This window comes from Colletotrichum acutatum, assembly GCF_030867785.1.
Source record: "Colletotrichum acutatum strain CBS 112980 chromosome Unknown BDZ83scaffold_15, whole genome shotgun sequence".
Lineage (NCBI taxonomy): Eukaryota > Fungi > Ascomycota > Sordariomycetes > Glomerellales > Glomerellaceae > Colletotrichum > Colletotrichum acutatum.
Genome location: NW_026849009.1, coordinates 1 through 14,110, shown reverse-complemented (window position 1 = coordinate 14,110; position 14,110 = coordinate 1). Strand labels below are relative to the sequence as shown.

Sequence of the window (14,110 nt, the reverse complement as noted above, 5' to 3'; positions counted from 1 at the left end):
TACAGTTCACGCGGAAGAGGACGCTGGGAGGGCATCTTGTAAAGACTCACGTACATCGTTGAGGCGTCGCTGTATTCTGAAGACTCATACCCTCACTCCTGATCTGAGGAATAAATCTCGAGGGCTGGGCATTTCCCATGTTGACAACACCTTGGATGGGAAATAGAACGAAGGAGTATGGGCGGGCAAGGGATACGTCTCAAAGCAGACTGGACAGCGTCTACATATGGTAGCACAGAAAGCTTGGCATATTTGTACCTTCCACACTTTGTTGTTCATTCGATGGTCAGTGGGCTTTCATTTCGAGGTAAGCAGGAGATCCGTCTTCGTGATAGCTTCATTCAGAAGCTCTAAAGTCCATTGTCCTAGGCTTAAGTAATCATGTAAGGTGCCGTAACAAGTAGGTAGGTACGGAGTACTTCCATGTCGAAAGCTGGTGGAGTCTTCCAGTTTTGAGGAAATGTCGTGCTCCACCAGGAGGTTGTTTCAAGAAGAGTGGCTAGTGTCGAGGGTTGATGAGGCTGGCATCGTGCGCTGGGTACTTCGCACGGTTGAAAGACAATCCGAGTCGCGCAGGCCGATCACATTCTGGCGTACGGCGTGTCCGTACAGAGAACAGTGTCAGTGGTTCGTCTGGTTGAGAGTGGCCCGGCTGGGTTTCACTGCGAGCGGGTGTTCCGTGGAGAGCCCGCATTGCTGGATGGAAATAGAAAGAGTGGATGGGACGTCAGACGGATGGATGGCGGGCCTCTCGCTCCTTCTGAGGCTGTCGAGCGTCGACACATACGCCAGGAAGTCAACGTGGTCGGACAGGAGAGGATAGAATGCCAGACGCTGTTGGATGAACGTGACGGCGGTACGCGAATTGCTGACAACTTGGCAAGGTAAGGGGAAGACAAAGCAGAGCGCCCGTGTTTGTTAGCCAGATGGTTTTGGCGGATGGTGGTGGATATGGGGACGTTGTTATTTCTTCTCTTGCCGCGGTTGTTAGACATGATACGTGAGGTCTGGCGATGGTTTGATTGGGAAGTTTCTTTTTCCCCCATCAATCTTTTCTTTCCCGACGTCTCTCATTGATGGAAATGAAGTGTTGGCGATTTCGAGATAAGAGCGCTCGCCCTGCGCCCACAGCCGCAAGTCACCTGCAGACTGCAGCCGGTCCCTCCTTGCCTTTCGCTGCGGTAGACCGTAGGCAAGTGGTTATGTCGTGCGTCTTTGTTTCGGAAGCCATCGGAGCAAGACTGCAATGGAAGAAGTATCGAAGGGTTCAAAATCGCGCGCAGTTATGCTGGTTTGGTCTCGAGAGCACAGACTTTCTGCTCTGCTGATGCAAGGTCAAAGTGTGAGGCAGAGGGCACTGTCCATTGCGGGTGTCTGTGTGATGTGGTCCTCTCTGGAGACAATGACATTCATTGGCACCTTCTTGGACGGGCAGAGAACGTGAAGATCTTCTTCAGCTACCTCTCCCACTCCTCGAGCCGAGTCGGTCGTCTTTATTAGTGACTCGGTGTCACAGTTAAGGATGAGCGGGAACAATTGGACCCGTTCAAGTCTCCGCGTATTCCCTTCGAGAAACTTGGTATCCCCTTACACGTCGCATTTCTCCTCCTTATTGGTGCGGTATCCGAACGTAATTGCCATCTTTGCCTCGTCGTTTGCAAGGCTTTCCTCACTTCCCCTCGCTGAAGCAGCCAAGACGCGTAGGATATCCGGCAGCGGCAGGGCACGTGTAAAGTGCTTTTTCAGCGTAAGGGGCGAGCTGAGCCGACAAGGTATCTTAACGCACGAAATTGAGTGTCTCGGTACTTTGGAAGAAAAAGGCGATTAACTCGGATCGACAGGGGTGTCAGGGAAAGGAGAGCTCGGGACTAGCGTGGTTTTGGAAGTGCCACTTTTTGGTGCCGTTCCTGGTTTCGCAGCGTAGCCAAGAAAATGCGGCTTGGATTGGTCAGGGAAGAGAAACAAGCCAACACCGGACTTTCAGGGCGTTCAACTTTTGGCCAGAATTTTCGATCAAGTCGCCTTCGGCGAAGGTCACTTTGCTCTTTGTTCGCGAAACAGGACCAACGGCGCGGCACCTTTGGTTGATGACTCGGCATCGAGGTCGAACGCGTGGCTTTCTTTGTCGTCTTGTATTTTGAATTTTTTTGTCGTTTGTCTCGCCCGGGCAGCAACAACACCGTCAGCTGGATGCAGGACAAGAGGAACAAGATGAGGTGTCGTGGTGCAATCACCCTTTTGAAATTGAGACATCCACTGATCGCTGGCTTAACCGGCGAAACATAAGGCGCGTTGCCAGCTACCGCTATGGTGTGTCAATTTGTAAGGCATCGTGGATGGGGACGATTGCGATTAAAGTGCTTCGATATGGCTCCAGTGAGTCCAGTCCGAACTTGGCTCTCCCCTTTTTTTTTTTTTTTTTCTGTTAGTGTCGCTTGCCGAATGGCACTGGAGCCTGGCAGAGATGTCTGGGCAGAAAATGAAGAAAAAGTCCGTCATACCGTATATCCATGCCAACTGTGACCACAACGGTCCCGCCTATCCCGCGCGACCTGAGTCTTGTGTGATGGATTGATTGCCGGGTGCCGGCGCCAGCAGCCAGGACCTGATTCCCATCCAATCCTCTTGCCAACAAGAGGTGGAGGGACTCAGGGAGGACTGGTGGGCGGCATTTGCGTCCCTCTTTTAGAAATTAGGTGGACGGTGGCCACTATCTCACGTAACTGGCGATCTGCATCCGACTCGGAGGATGGTCGGATTCGTCAGTTTATGACTTGGTTGGTTGGCTCGCTGCTGTCTGTCTCCTTTTGCGTGTTGCAATGTGCATGCGGCGACGTACGCGGTTTATCTGCAGATATCCGCGGGAGCCCCTTGAGATACCTGACCTAGAGGTACATTTTAGACCAAAGTACCTTACGTGCTTACGTGCCTTCCTTGAAGTGAGGGAAAGAGAGTAGGCAGCCGATTGTATGTACATCGTTCCTTCTTATCCAATTTAAATCCCACATCGTTCTTGTACCTTATGAGACGTACCCTGCGTCTCTAAGCAACGGAGCAACTCGATTGGCGGTGGCCCTTTCCTCTTTTTTCCCAACTTCCTTGCTTCCCCTTCCATGATCCTCCTGCCTCTTGCCTAGTTAGTGCGCCTTCCCTTTTCCTGTCCTTCCCGCCCACTATTCTTTGCCCAGAGCTTCGACTCGACGTCCTCTCTCCTGAGTCCTCAGTCCTGGCACCCGCTGTCATTGTCGTAGTCGTCTCTCCCTCCTTCCACTTGCCTTCCACTCCTTCTCCTTTCTTCCCCTATCTGGCTCTTGCTGGTAGGAAAAAAAAAACCCCTGCAATCGCGGCAATAGCAACAACCACAACCGTCGACATTGTCTTCGTTTCACTTCAGATCTCACCTGGATTTTGCGGAGAGAGGCGTGTTCCAGTCTAGACTTTTCTGTCTCTTCCTCCCTCCCCCCCCCCCCGGGCTACCTACTCGCCCCCCGTCCGATCCATTGCACCACACCCCCCGAAAAAACTCCCAACTGGGTCTCCTTTGATAGGAGCCGTGTCACTCTCTACCTAATCAACGAGTCTTATCCAATCTCGCCAAGCCCCCATAACAGGTCCCGCTCACACTGCAGCGTTGTTGTCGTTCGAGCCAGGTTTCTTCTCGATTGGGTTTTGCGAGGCGCGCGAGAACTCACCACGTTCCTTTCATACTTCGCAAGACCAGCTCTTCGGGTCGTCATTCCTTTGGTTGTGTGTTTTCCCGACCGCCGCAGCATGCCTCTATAGCGTCGCGGCAAACATTCCAACCGTAACCTATACCCAATCGCCTGGTTCGATCAGCACCTTTTTTTTCACAACGGACTGCCGATTCTTTAATAACCCCCAGTCGACCGCCGCCCGCCGCCGCTTGCCGCTGCCGCGCTGGCCATGTTGACCATGCTCAAACAACAATCATCGAGAGGCTTCATCGCCCCGAGGGCCCGCCCCAAGACGTTGCTCTTTCTCGCTCTGGCAATTGTCACCGTCTACTTCCTGGCCACACGCGGCGCTCCTGCCGGCTATCACGTCGTCCCCTGGAACCAAGACGGCACCTCTCCACCCCCCGAAAAGGCCGCACCTCCTGAACCGCCAAAGTCGGAAGAGGAGAGGAAGCAGGATGAGGAGAGACAAAAGCAAGAGAGAGAAAAGCACGAGCAAGATCTGCGAGACGAGTTCGCGCGGGAGTATGAAGCTGCCAAGAAGTACGTGCCCTCCTGGCAAGCCCGAGTGCGGGAACGTCAGCTGTCACGCATGCAGGAGAGACTGACATTTTAAACTTTACAGGCTTCCCGGCAATGATGCGATTTACGGAAACACACTTAACTCTCTGAAGGATAAGGAAAACAGGACCGCCGAGCACGCCGCCAACCTCCGTGAGTCTGGCACGCAGGAGGAGGCCTACACCAACCAGCGACCAGTCTATTTCAACCCCTACCCCGACTACAACAGCGAAGAATGGAACAAGACACATCGCGCGCCCCATGTGCCCTGCATTGGCGCGACTGGAGAGACCGTCGATGATCTCTTGGTCTTCAAGGGTCATCCTGCGAAGTTTCCCAACCCGGGCTTCGGTGGTTTCGACGTCCTGGACATGGACGGCAACATTTGCTACGAGCGCGAGACCAGACTCGGACCCTACGGTCTTCTTCCTCAACTCAGCAAGGCCGGTCTTCGCATTGACTGGGATAACATCAACTGGGGCGACCTCCAGGAGAAGTGCATCGAGAGAAACGCTGCCCGCTTCGACGAGGGCAAGCCCAACGAATACATCAAGACTGCTTACCCTGACATCGCTGAGAAGTATGGCAAAGAGGTCGAGGAGGAAGAGGAGGCCAACGAGAAGCGAGGCCTTACCAACAAGTTCAGGGGCGGGTCCAAGGGCGCCAAGGTGACGACTCCCGATGCCCGTACTGCTGTCCTCCTTCGAACCTACACCGGCAAGAAGTACACCGAGAACGACAAGCAGGTCATTCGCTCTCTCATTTCTGAGCTTTCGCTCAAATCCGGCGGGGAGTACCAGGTTTTCCTGCTACTGCACGTTCGCGACCAGGCTCTCGACATCTGGAACGACGAAGCCACGTACCAGTACGTGCTCAACGAGCATGTGCCTCTCGAGTTCCACGGCATTACCAAGCTATGGAACGACCAGGCTATGTGGAACTTGTACACGGCACTTACCGACGAGAACGAAAAGAGTGTACACTCTGCCCAGTGGTTGTCGGTGCAGAAGTTCAGTCAGGACCACCCCGAGTTTGACTTCATCTGGAACTGGGAAATGGACGCTAGAATTATCGGCCACAATTACGACTTCCTGAAGCGCCTCTCCGACTTCTCCAAGAAGCAGCCCCGCAGAGGTTTGTGGGAGCGTAACGAGCGTTACTATATCCCCGATTTCCACGGAGACTACGATACCGACTTCCGCAAGGACGTTGAGCAGCGCACCCGCGGCAACCAGATCTGGGGCCCGCCCAAGCTGCCTTTCATCAACCCCGTCGGCCCTAAGCCTCCTGTCGAAAACCCTGAGAAGGAGCCGTACAAGTGGGGAGTTGGCGAGGACGCGGACATGATCACTGTCGGCCCCATCTTCAACCCGATCAACAGCAGCTGGATCATCTCGGACCACATTTGGGGTTACAGAGACGAAAAGTTCCCCGACCCTGCAAAGACCCTTCCCCGCCGAACCACAATTGTCACCCAATCTCGTGTCTCCAAGCGTCTCTTGGACATCATGCACGTTGAGAATCTTCGCGGCAACCACATTGCGTCGGAGATGACCCCTCAGACTGTCGCGCTTCTCCATGGCTTCAAGACTGTGTTTGCGCCTCACCCTACCTGGTTTGACCGCCCCTGGAATGGCACTTTCCTCGAGAAGTGGTTCAATCCTGGACCTCGCGGCGAGAGCGGTGGTGAGGGCAGCCCTATGGGTTGGGGAAGAGAGCGTAGATACCAGGGCATGACTTGGTACTACCGCGCCGAACCCCCACCAAGACTGTACAACAACTGGATCGGATATGTCGACACTAAGATCGGCGGCAAGAACTGGGAGAGAGCGCATGGTCGTCCGTGTCTGCCACCCATGATCCTCCACCCCATCAAGGAGGTCAAGCCGACAGAACCCGGCTTCGCGACCCAGTTCGAGCTTTTCTACGGCTGAACGTGCCCACGCAGAACTATGGTGTATGATGTACGAACAAGACTTGCTTCATACTGGGTTTCGTGGTCTCGCCGAAAACAGCGGCGATGTATGAATCAGAGCACTGGCAGCAGAATAAACCGGACATGAGAGTTTTCGATGGGATTTGGAGGGTACCTATCCTGGAGAACAGGCGCTGCTACGAATACCACTACATGCCCGAGAGGCTATGAATATCAACGAGCTCCAGGCAATTGTCCCCGGAAACCGTGGCGACATTCACCGACCCATTCTGTCCATACGTATGCGGGCCACAGGTTAGATACGGAAGTGGTCACGGTGTTGCCCCCGGAGCGAGGCGTTGTCTCTTTCAAATCAACTGTTTCGGCCTTCACACGTGTGGGGACGGGATTACCGTTTCAATCACCAGTGATGCATCTTCAGTATAAAAAAAAACATGGCACATTTTCACTCTTCTTCATTGTCCAATGCCGACAAACCCTGTTCTTTCTCCCCTACATTTACTCTTTTCTTTTCGGGCATTTTTACAGCGATTAGACCTTTTACCTAAACGGCCGGCTTTACTTTTGTAGTTGTTCAAAGGATGGATGTAGATGGATTGTGTTTGTAGGTGGGAAACAAATGATGCTGGTTTTCGGAACCGGGTGAGCGTAGATATGTAGAGTATCTCTATCCTTCGGGAACTAGAAGATGAGGGAAAACCTGCCAATTGTAATTGTCATGGGCCATATTGTTGGTCTTTCATGAGTGACTTGTTGCGACTTTGTGATTGGACATGCTGAGCTTTGACTTGCAACTCTGGGGGGGGGGGGTCCCAGCTTCGGCCTCTGAAGGCTGAGTACGCAAGACTTTAGAGCATGATATACACCTGGCCGATGCAAGTGTTAGTAGGAGGCAGCCTCGAGCGTAGGCGTCTATCTAGCTCTCGTATATAAAGACACCTCGTCCCCGCTAACATGAGAGATGGGGGCAAGGAGATCTATTTTATTTGACTCGCGCAGGTCGCTGGGTAGACTGGGTGTTTCCTGTTGCTAGGGCTGTTTAGGGAATATTGACAGAAGAGCATGGGGCACCTTGAGTATCCTGTTCAGACTACCAATCTAGGTCCCAGGTTGTTAGTTCTTAGTGAATTATTCAGCGAGTAATATGAGGCAGAGACAGGATGAGGACGGGTGGTGAGGTTAATGAGAATGATTAGGTTCGGCTTAGAGCGATAAGCTTGGTGCTTGGGTATCCTGCTCAACTTAAGCCCCACGTTCCCGTTGTGTCCGAAAGACTGGAAGATTGAATTTGGATGTGCTGTGTTCAACCACGGAAGTCTGCGCTTCTCGATGCCTTTATGAGGAGCAAGTGGCCGGCGGGTGGCCTGAGGCTGAATTCTTGCTTTCTGGGTAGCTTGACGTTGGGTTTGGGTTTAGGCTTTGGGTTGGGAAGAATTAGATCTGGGATTCATTGGGTGTTGATGTGATCTGAGTCGCTTACTTCGTTGTGACAGCTCGGCATTACCACAGCTACCTGACTGGCTGTGTAAGAGAGTCACTCCGGAGCAGTCAACGTGGGTATCAATTTGCTATGGAAGAGGCCGATAGTCTAGGCGAAAGAGAAATATCCACGTACGTCACAACTGCATGTTGTCGAATCGCGCTCCAAGATGCGGGCATTCAACGAGGCCGAGGCAGTCTCAGGCTGGTGACGGGATCTTCAAAATTTCGGCATCTGGAATCTCTTGGCAGCCTCACAGGATGCATCGGATAGCTACCTACAAAAGATACGATCCCGCAGGCTAGCTCCAGACGCGAGCGAGCACCTGCGCGGCTTCGAAATATTTTCACAACTAGTTGTGGAACAGAGTTGTGGTACATCAGTGAAGCAGAGGGCGAACCATGACGGGCGAAGAATTGCCTGAATTCGCCTACCTATCTGCCTTGCCTTGCCTGCCTAACTGCCTAGCCAGTTTGTGGAAGTTGCAGGCGGACGGGACACGGCATGCATTCCATTCCATGTGCGTGGCTCCTGCCGGGTTCTCCATTTTCTGGGCGGGGGGAAAGCGCGCCTGCCGTACCTGCCCTGCGTGGACGGGAGCCGTTGGGATTCACGTGCAGCTTAAATTAATTGGGCAGGACCTCTTCTCGCACCTGCAGTGTACTTCCACTTTGCTTCTTGTTACCCAAATGAGAGACCTGTAGCGATCGCAGCCTGCAGTTGATGCCTATAGCCTGCAGACACCTCAGGCAGGCTCTCCCTCGACGATGCATCCCCCGCGCAACCGCGCTCGTGGAGTTGTGATGATGGCCTCACTAACACGAACATGATGAGGCAGCCAGATCCATTCGCAACCCGAGACAGCACCGGACAAGACTCTGTGCCACAACAAGCCCACCTTCACTGCATCGGAGGGGAAGCCTGATGCCGTGCTTGGGGCTACAGCTGCATCTGCTGGTCCAATTGCATCATCGTTGTGCCGTGACTACATGACGATGAGGTACAGTCATAAATGCCCTCACGATAGCGACTCCTATCGAGCCACTGATTCTAGAACACCTTGCATCTCAAACCTCCAAGGGCAAGAAACGCACTGTAGCACCATCGCTTGATGCGGCTCATTGGACGCTCGTTCTGACCAGCCAACGGGAATCTCGAAGCTTGCAGCTTGCCCAGCCCAATGACACAAAATGAGGCTTGCAACTAGAATGCAGTGCTGACAGGAGATAAATACCCCGCTCTTCATCGTGCTTCAAGTGCAAGAAAGGAGCCGATATCCTGTTGGCACCGTTCTCTCTCAGTCCTCCCTTTGCCTTCGTGACCATCTTAGTAGCTGGCATTCTGCACAAGATGGCTGCTTCTTTCGTTGACTTGGCTGGCATCGCCAAATTGGGTGTACAGCTTGCTACGAAGCTCGCAATCTATCAACTCGGCACCTCTGGATCAGATAGCGATATCCACAGTCTCAGTGACGATGTTCTTGCTACAGCGGCAGCACTAAGCCAGCTGCGGGAATTTCTCGCCTCTGATGCACTTGAGGTATCACCCGTCTACCGGTACGCCGGCCGAGAGGCCATCGGAGATCTTGCAACGAGATGTGGAAAGGTGTACACTACCATCATCCGCAGCGTTTACAGGGCAAGTCTTGCTGTCAAGGTTGTCACAGATGTAGACTTTGAGACACTTGGCACGGAGGACCTGAAGGCATCCAGACTGCATGCCATCAGCGACAACATGGACTGGGGCGTGATCGAGGAAGTCATTGAGACGAGCGAGGTCCAACTGCGCTGGCTCAAAGCCAGTCTGCTCCTCCACATTCAAGTAGCTGGTATTGCCGGCCTCCAAATCAAGTTAGTGTTCTTTGTGCTGAGACGATTTACATTTAGCTAATCACTCATCAGACCAAGATACCCTGGAAGCTTTGACGAGGAACTGGCCTCGAGGAGTCTGGCAATGCGCTTGTTGACGTGCAAGGGCAAAGCCGCCAAAGAGCTCGTTGAAATGACTGAGAGAAAGGAACGTTTGGCGCTTGCAGACAAGCCTGACACTGAGAGCGTTTACGAATCTTCGGCAGCATCATCAGTCAGTGGCAGCGATGTTGATGATGATGCAGAATCCTGGAAGTCTGGCGAGACTGCCAATGACTCCAGGGCGCCATCTGTTTGTGGTGATAAGACGGAGGAGAATGCCAAGGTCACGCCCGTCGTTGAAATTGACACGCCTCCTCCTCCGCCACCGCCGATGGCTGCCCCGACAAGCTTCTGGCACCAGCCATGGGATGGGGGCCCTGACGCAGGCCCGGTTGAAATCAAGCTGTTAGCACCAAAGCGTCGATTCCCAGCCAAGGTCTTCAAGTCTGTTGGCAAATGGTTCAAGGGTATTTTCAGCCGCAACACCATACCATCTATCACCGACCTGGAGCTCGAGGCGACGGTCCTGAGGAATGGGCCGTTCCCAGAGTCCTTCTTGGCATTGGAGCCCAAGATGCTCCGTCTCGAGCTGAAGCGCATCCTGAAGCAAAGCTCCAAGATCCCGGGCGACGCGTTCCTGATTCAGGACGACCAACTTCGTTCTGCCGTTCAAGGTGCTCTCTTCCGCGCCCAGAGAAAGGATGGCCGCACCAGGCAGCTCATCACTGTGGACGTCACCACCCGTCCGGATGTCGCGGTTGTGTACATGTCGGTCGATCCGGCGGCAGAACCCGTTCACATGACTGATGTTCTGGGTCGAAAGTACGATATTCCGTTTGAGCAGTGCCGCACCGTTCAAGTAAGATCATCTCCTTTTAGTACTGTATGAATCTTCAACTAACCGGCATCTACAGGGTGCGCGCGTATCAATCCACCAGCGCTTCAAAGACGTCAACAGGCTTTGGAACCTCGTAAGGGACGGAGTATACGAGATCGTCGACGAAAACGACACCGTCATCACGCCAGAGGCATGGCAAACAACTATCAAGCCCGGCGCCGTCCTCCACATGCGCATCTCGGCCTTCAACGACGGCACGAACGCAGGCGTCTTCGTACCACCCGGCGCACCGGACCCGCTCACCTGGGCCGAGCCTTACACGCCGCCGCCAATGCCACCAGGCTGCTGGAGAGGGCCCCCCATGCCTCGGGGAATGCGCCCGCCGGGATTCTGCCGTCCTGGAGGTCCGGGGCCGAAGGGATGCATGCCTCCTCCTCCGCCGCCACCTGCTGCTTTCCCGCGCGTGATCACAGTTGAGCCTAGAGAGCGCGCTGAACTCGGCTTCGAGCCTGACTTTGGGCCGATCCTGACGCGAGAGGAAGACCTGGGCGAGGGGCGGAAAGACCTCGGTCGGTGGGTTGCTTTGTGGACTAATGCTACGGACACGGATTTCACCTCTGACTCGGGCGGTATCCCGTCTTATGATGATGCTTCTTCCATCATGTCTGGGTCGTCCTCGTCTTCGGATGAGATTGTGGATGATTGAATCATCTAACGTTTGTTCCTCCTCGTTAGCAACGTGGCTCTGAGGTTTTAAGCCTTACACTTTGCTGATCTGTTGGGTGCCACTCTTTTCGCCCTCAGTACCTATACGTTTATGATGTTGTCACGATTATGAGTAGGCAGGTTGGACTTGGGCTTGAACGCCTCCGTTCCTCATTTGCGTTTCGTTCGAATATGTCAATGTTGTATCCGTATGGCCAGATATCGTTGTTTAATTTCTCTAATATATGACAAGTCATCCTTTGTTTGTGCCACCTTGAAATACCTCTCACCGGACTCGAGCGTTGAAGCGACTCAAGGGAGCTCTGTGATAAGATCACCTCCTCTTGGCGCCCTGCCTTTCATGCAAGCAGAACCCAAACCCAAGAAGCTGTAGTGTGGCTATGTGGCAAGGCGCTTTTCAAGGATCTCACTGGTTGTCTTCCACCCCATGCAGGTTGATGTGTCGCACTTGCACCCGCGTCCGCATGTCTTCCAACGGTGGTTCGCCAGGAAGCCACGGGAGGCAAACGCCCGCAGGTTGAGCAGCCGCAGCAGGGTTGACCGGCTTGATTGGTTCTTGATCCTTTCTTCGAACAGTCAAATCATTATGTTCCAGATTTCCTCCCAAGGCCCTCGAAGCCTCTGAAATTCTTCCTCTACCACCCAGATTCAGACACACCAGCAACGCGTATGGCTTATTCTCACCTTCGTCACCCATGGCGGATCCTTTGTCGACAGCAGGCAGCGTTATTGGGATCATTTCCCTCGGCACCCAGGTAGTACAGTCAATCTACAAGTACTACAGTGCCGCGAAAGACCAGCATTCTGACATTGCTCGCACCCTGCGGAAACTCGAAGATTTGCAATCTTTGCTCGAAAGATTGAACACCCATCTCGGCGATCGCAAGTTTCGATCCAGCGAGAAGCCCCTGCTTCAAAACATTGAGTCCGCGATTCAACACTGCGAGGAGTCCATCGACGACTTGGGACAAGAAGCGAGAAAGTTTGAGAAGACACCGACCGATGGTGCTCGAGCTGCAATCAAAGGAGCCGTTCGTCGGTTGGCATACCCGTTCCGGGAGAGCACTCTCCTGAAGCTGCACGAAGACATTGACTACCTCATCAGTCAACTGTCTCTGGCTTTGTCACTCCTGCAGCAGCAGACCATCGATCTCGTACAAGATGAAATCGAGAACACCAATGCCATACTCAACTTGATCCGAACCTCACAGGTCTCCTCCGAGATCCGAGCTTGGCTTAATGCTCCTGACGCGACTTTCAACTTCACTGAAGCATGTGCGAAGAAACATCCTGGGACTGGTACTTGGTTCGTCAACGGGCCTGAATTCACTCGCTGGTTGGAGGAGTCAAACTCGTTCCTTTGGCTGAAGGGCTTTGCCGGCTGCGGAAAGACTGTTCTGAGTTCTACGGTCATACAACACACCCTCCGCCACCGTAGATCTAACCTCTCCGTCGGGCTCTGTTTCTTCTTCTTCTCGTTTAATGATGACTCCAAACAGGATGCATCAGGTATGCTCCGAGCGCTTATTTTGCAGCTCTCTGACCAACTCGAATATGCCCCCTCTGCATTACGAAGAATACACGATTTGGGACAGAAACACAATGTCCAACCGTCAACCGCAGACCTGCTTCGATGTTTTCGTCAGGTCTCGCAGCTTTTTCAGAGTGTCTATGTAATTTTGGATGCACTAGACGAGAGTCCTCGGGAAACAAGTCGGTTTGATCTCCTAGAAATATTGAAAGAGATTCGGGCTTGGACAGAGCTGAGACTGCATCTTTTGGTTACCAGCCGAGACGAAGTCGATATCCGCGAAGGAATAGAGGCCGAAGAACAAACGACCATCTTGATGAAGCACGAAGGGATAGATGATGATATTGCGAGCTATGTCTCGCAATATCTCCAACGGCGTCTCAAGCGTTGGAACGAACACCATTCTCTAATTGAAAAGGTCCTAACCGAGCAGGCACATGGCGTGTGAGTATGAATATCTCAATCCAAAACTGTTAGTGCTGATGTTTGTAAGTTTTCGTTGGGTTGAATGTCAGTTCCAAGCGCTTGTGACGTGTCCAAGGAGCAAGCAGGCTCTCGATCGACGACTTCAATCATTACCTCCGACCCTGGATGAAACCTACAAAAGAATGCTGGAGAATGTTCCCAATAAAGACTACGCCAAGCAGATGCTGGCGATTCTCTGTTGCGCATCAAGACCGTTGACTGTGCCGGAGCTAATCAACGCATTGGCAATCGAGATCGGCGCCACGTCCTTCTTGAACCCAGACAGGCGATTGCCAGATGCAGACGCCCTTCAGGAAATTTGCCCAGGCTTCACCGAAGTAACCGTGGAACCTTACTCAGAAGTGGTCATCATTTGTATCGCCCATTTCTCTGTACAGGAATATCTCGAATCTAGTCGAATTCTTCTACCTGAAGGATACGCTTATTTCAGTATACACAGGAGCTGTGGAGATCGACTGCTGGCATCGATGTGTCTCACTTTGCTGCTAGAATCTGACTTACAGATGTTCGGACGTAAGGAGACCGTGAAAAAGTATCCTTTTGCAGAATATGCTGCCCAGGAGTGGGTAAACCATTGGAGAAAGAGCATGGGGATTGGCGCCGCATTATACGATGACCACAGCCACTGCAATATTCAAGTATCCCATGATAGTCTCGTTTTATATCACGAGTTATGGCACACAGCAATGGGCATACGGAGTATAGTAAAGTGGCCTAACCTATTAAAGTAGAAATAGATAAAAGAGAAAGGTCTATATATAGGATATAAGTAAGATATATATAATATAGTACGTAATAAATACTTTATAAATTACGGTCCCTATTTTTATTACATAATATACCCCCTAATTACTACTATAAGGGAGCTATTATATTTAAAATAGGACCTCCGAATAGCTTTATAAAGGCCTGATTTAGTCGAGTATAAATAAAAGAAAAATAAGTAT

At 52.5% G+C, this 14,110-nt stretch overlaps 4 protein-coding genes across 4 annotated transcripts; all 4 read left to right on the top strand.

Annotated features, from left to right (window-relative positions):
* Positions 1–226: 226 nt before the first annotated feature.
* BDZ83DRAFT_648369 (uncharacterized protein) lies at positions 227–1,004 on the top strand (the record flags this gene model as incomplete). Its single annotated transcript, XM_060510174.1, has 3 exons — positions 227–307; positions 559–884; positions 992–1,004. 3 exons carry the CDS (start codon positions 227–229, stop codon positions 1,002–1,004), a joined length of 420 nt encoding a protein of 139 aa, XP_060368752.1.
* A 2,920-nt stretch (positions 1,005–3,924) lies between these two features.
* BDZ83DRAFT_569793 (uncharacterized protein) lies at positions 3,925–6,190 on the top strand (the record flags this gene model as incomplete). The annotated part of the gene is made up of 2 exons (XM_060504231.1): positions 3,925–4,238; positions 4,321–6,190. The coding sequence occupies 2 exons, from the start codon at positions 3,925–3,927 to the stop codon at positions 6,188–6,190; spliced, it is 2,184 nt and encodes a 727-aa protein (XP_060368751.1).
* A 2,571-nt stretch (positions 6,191–8,761) lies between these two features.
* BDZ83DRAFT_97642 (uncharacterized protein) lies at positions 8,762–11,181 on the top strand. The gene is made up of 3 exons (XM_060516039.1): positions 8,762–9,522; positions 9,574–10,441; positions 10,497–11,181. Exons 1-3 carry the CDS (start codon positions 9,023–9,025, stop codon positions 11,124–11,126), a joined length of 1,998 nt encoding a protein of 665 aa, XP_060368750.1. The 5' UTR covers positions 8,762–9,022; the 3' UTR covers positions 11,127–11,181.
* A 672-nt stretch (positions 11,182–11,853) lies between these two features.
* Positions 11,854–13,741, top strand: BDZ83DRAFT_529345 (uncharacterized protein; the record flags this gene model as incomplete). The annotated part of the gene is made up of 2 exons (XM_060503315.1): positions 11,854–13,121; positions 13,171–13,741. Coding segments are annotated over 2 exons (1,839 nt in total), but the record flags the coding sequence as incomplete, so codon positions are not given.
* Positions 13,742–14,110: the final 369 nt, after the last annotated feature.

Coding starts and splice junctions, on each gene's coding strand:
- BDZ83DRAFT_97642 (XM_060516039.1), top strand. CDS start 9,023: ATGGCTGCTTCTTTCGTTGACTTGGCTGGCATCGCCAAATTGGGTGTA. Junction 9,523..9,573: donor ATTGCCGGCCTCCAAATCAA/GTTAGTGTTCTT, acceptor ATCACTCATCAG/ACCAAGATACCCTGGAAGCT. Junction 10,442..10,496: donor AGCAGTGCCGCACCGTTCAA/GTAAGATCATCT, acceptor CGGCATCTACAG/GGTGCGCGCGTATCAATCCA.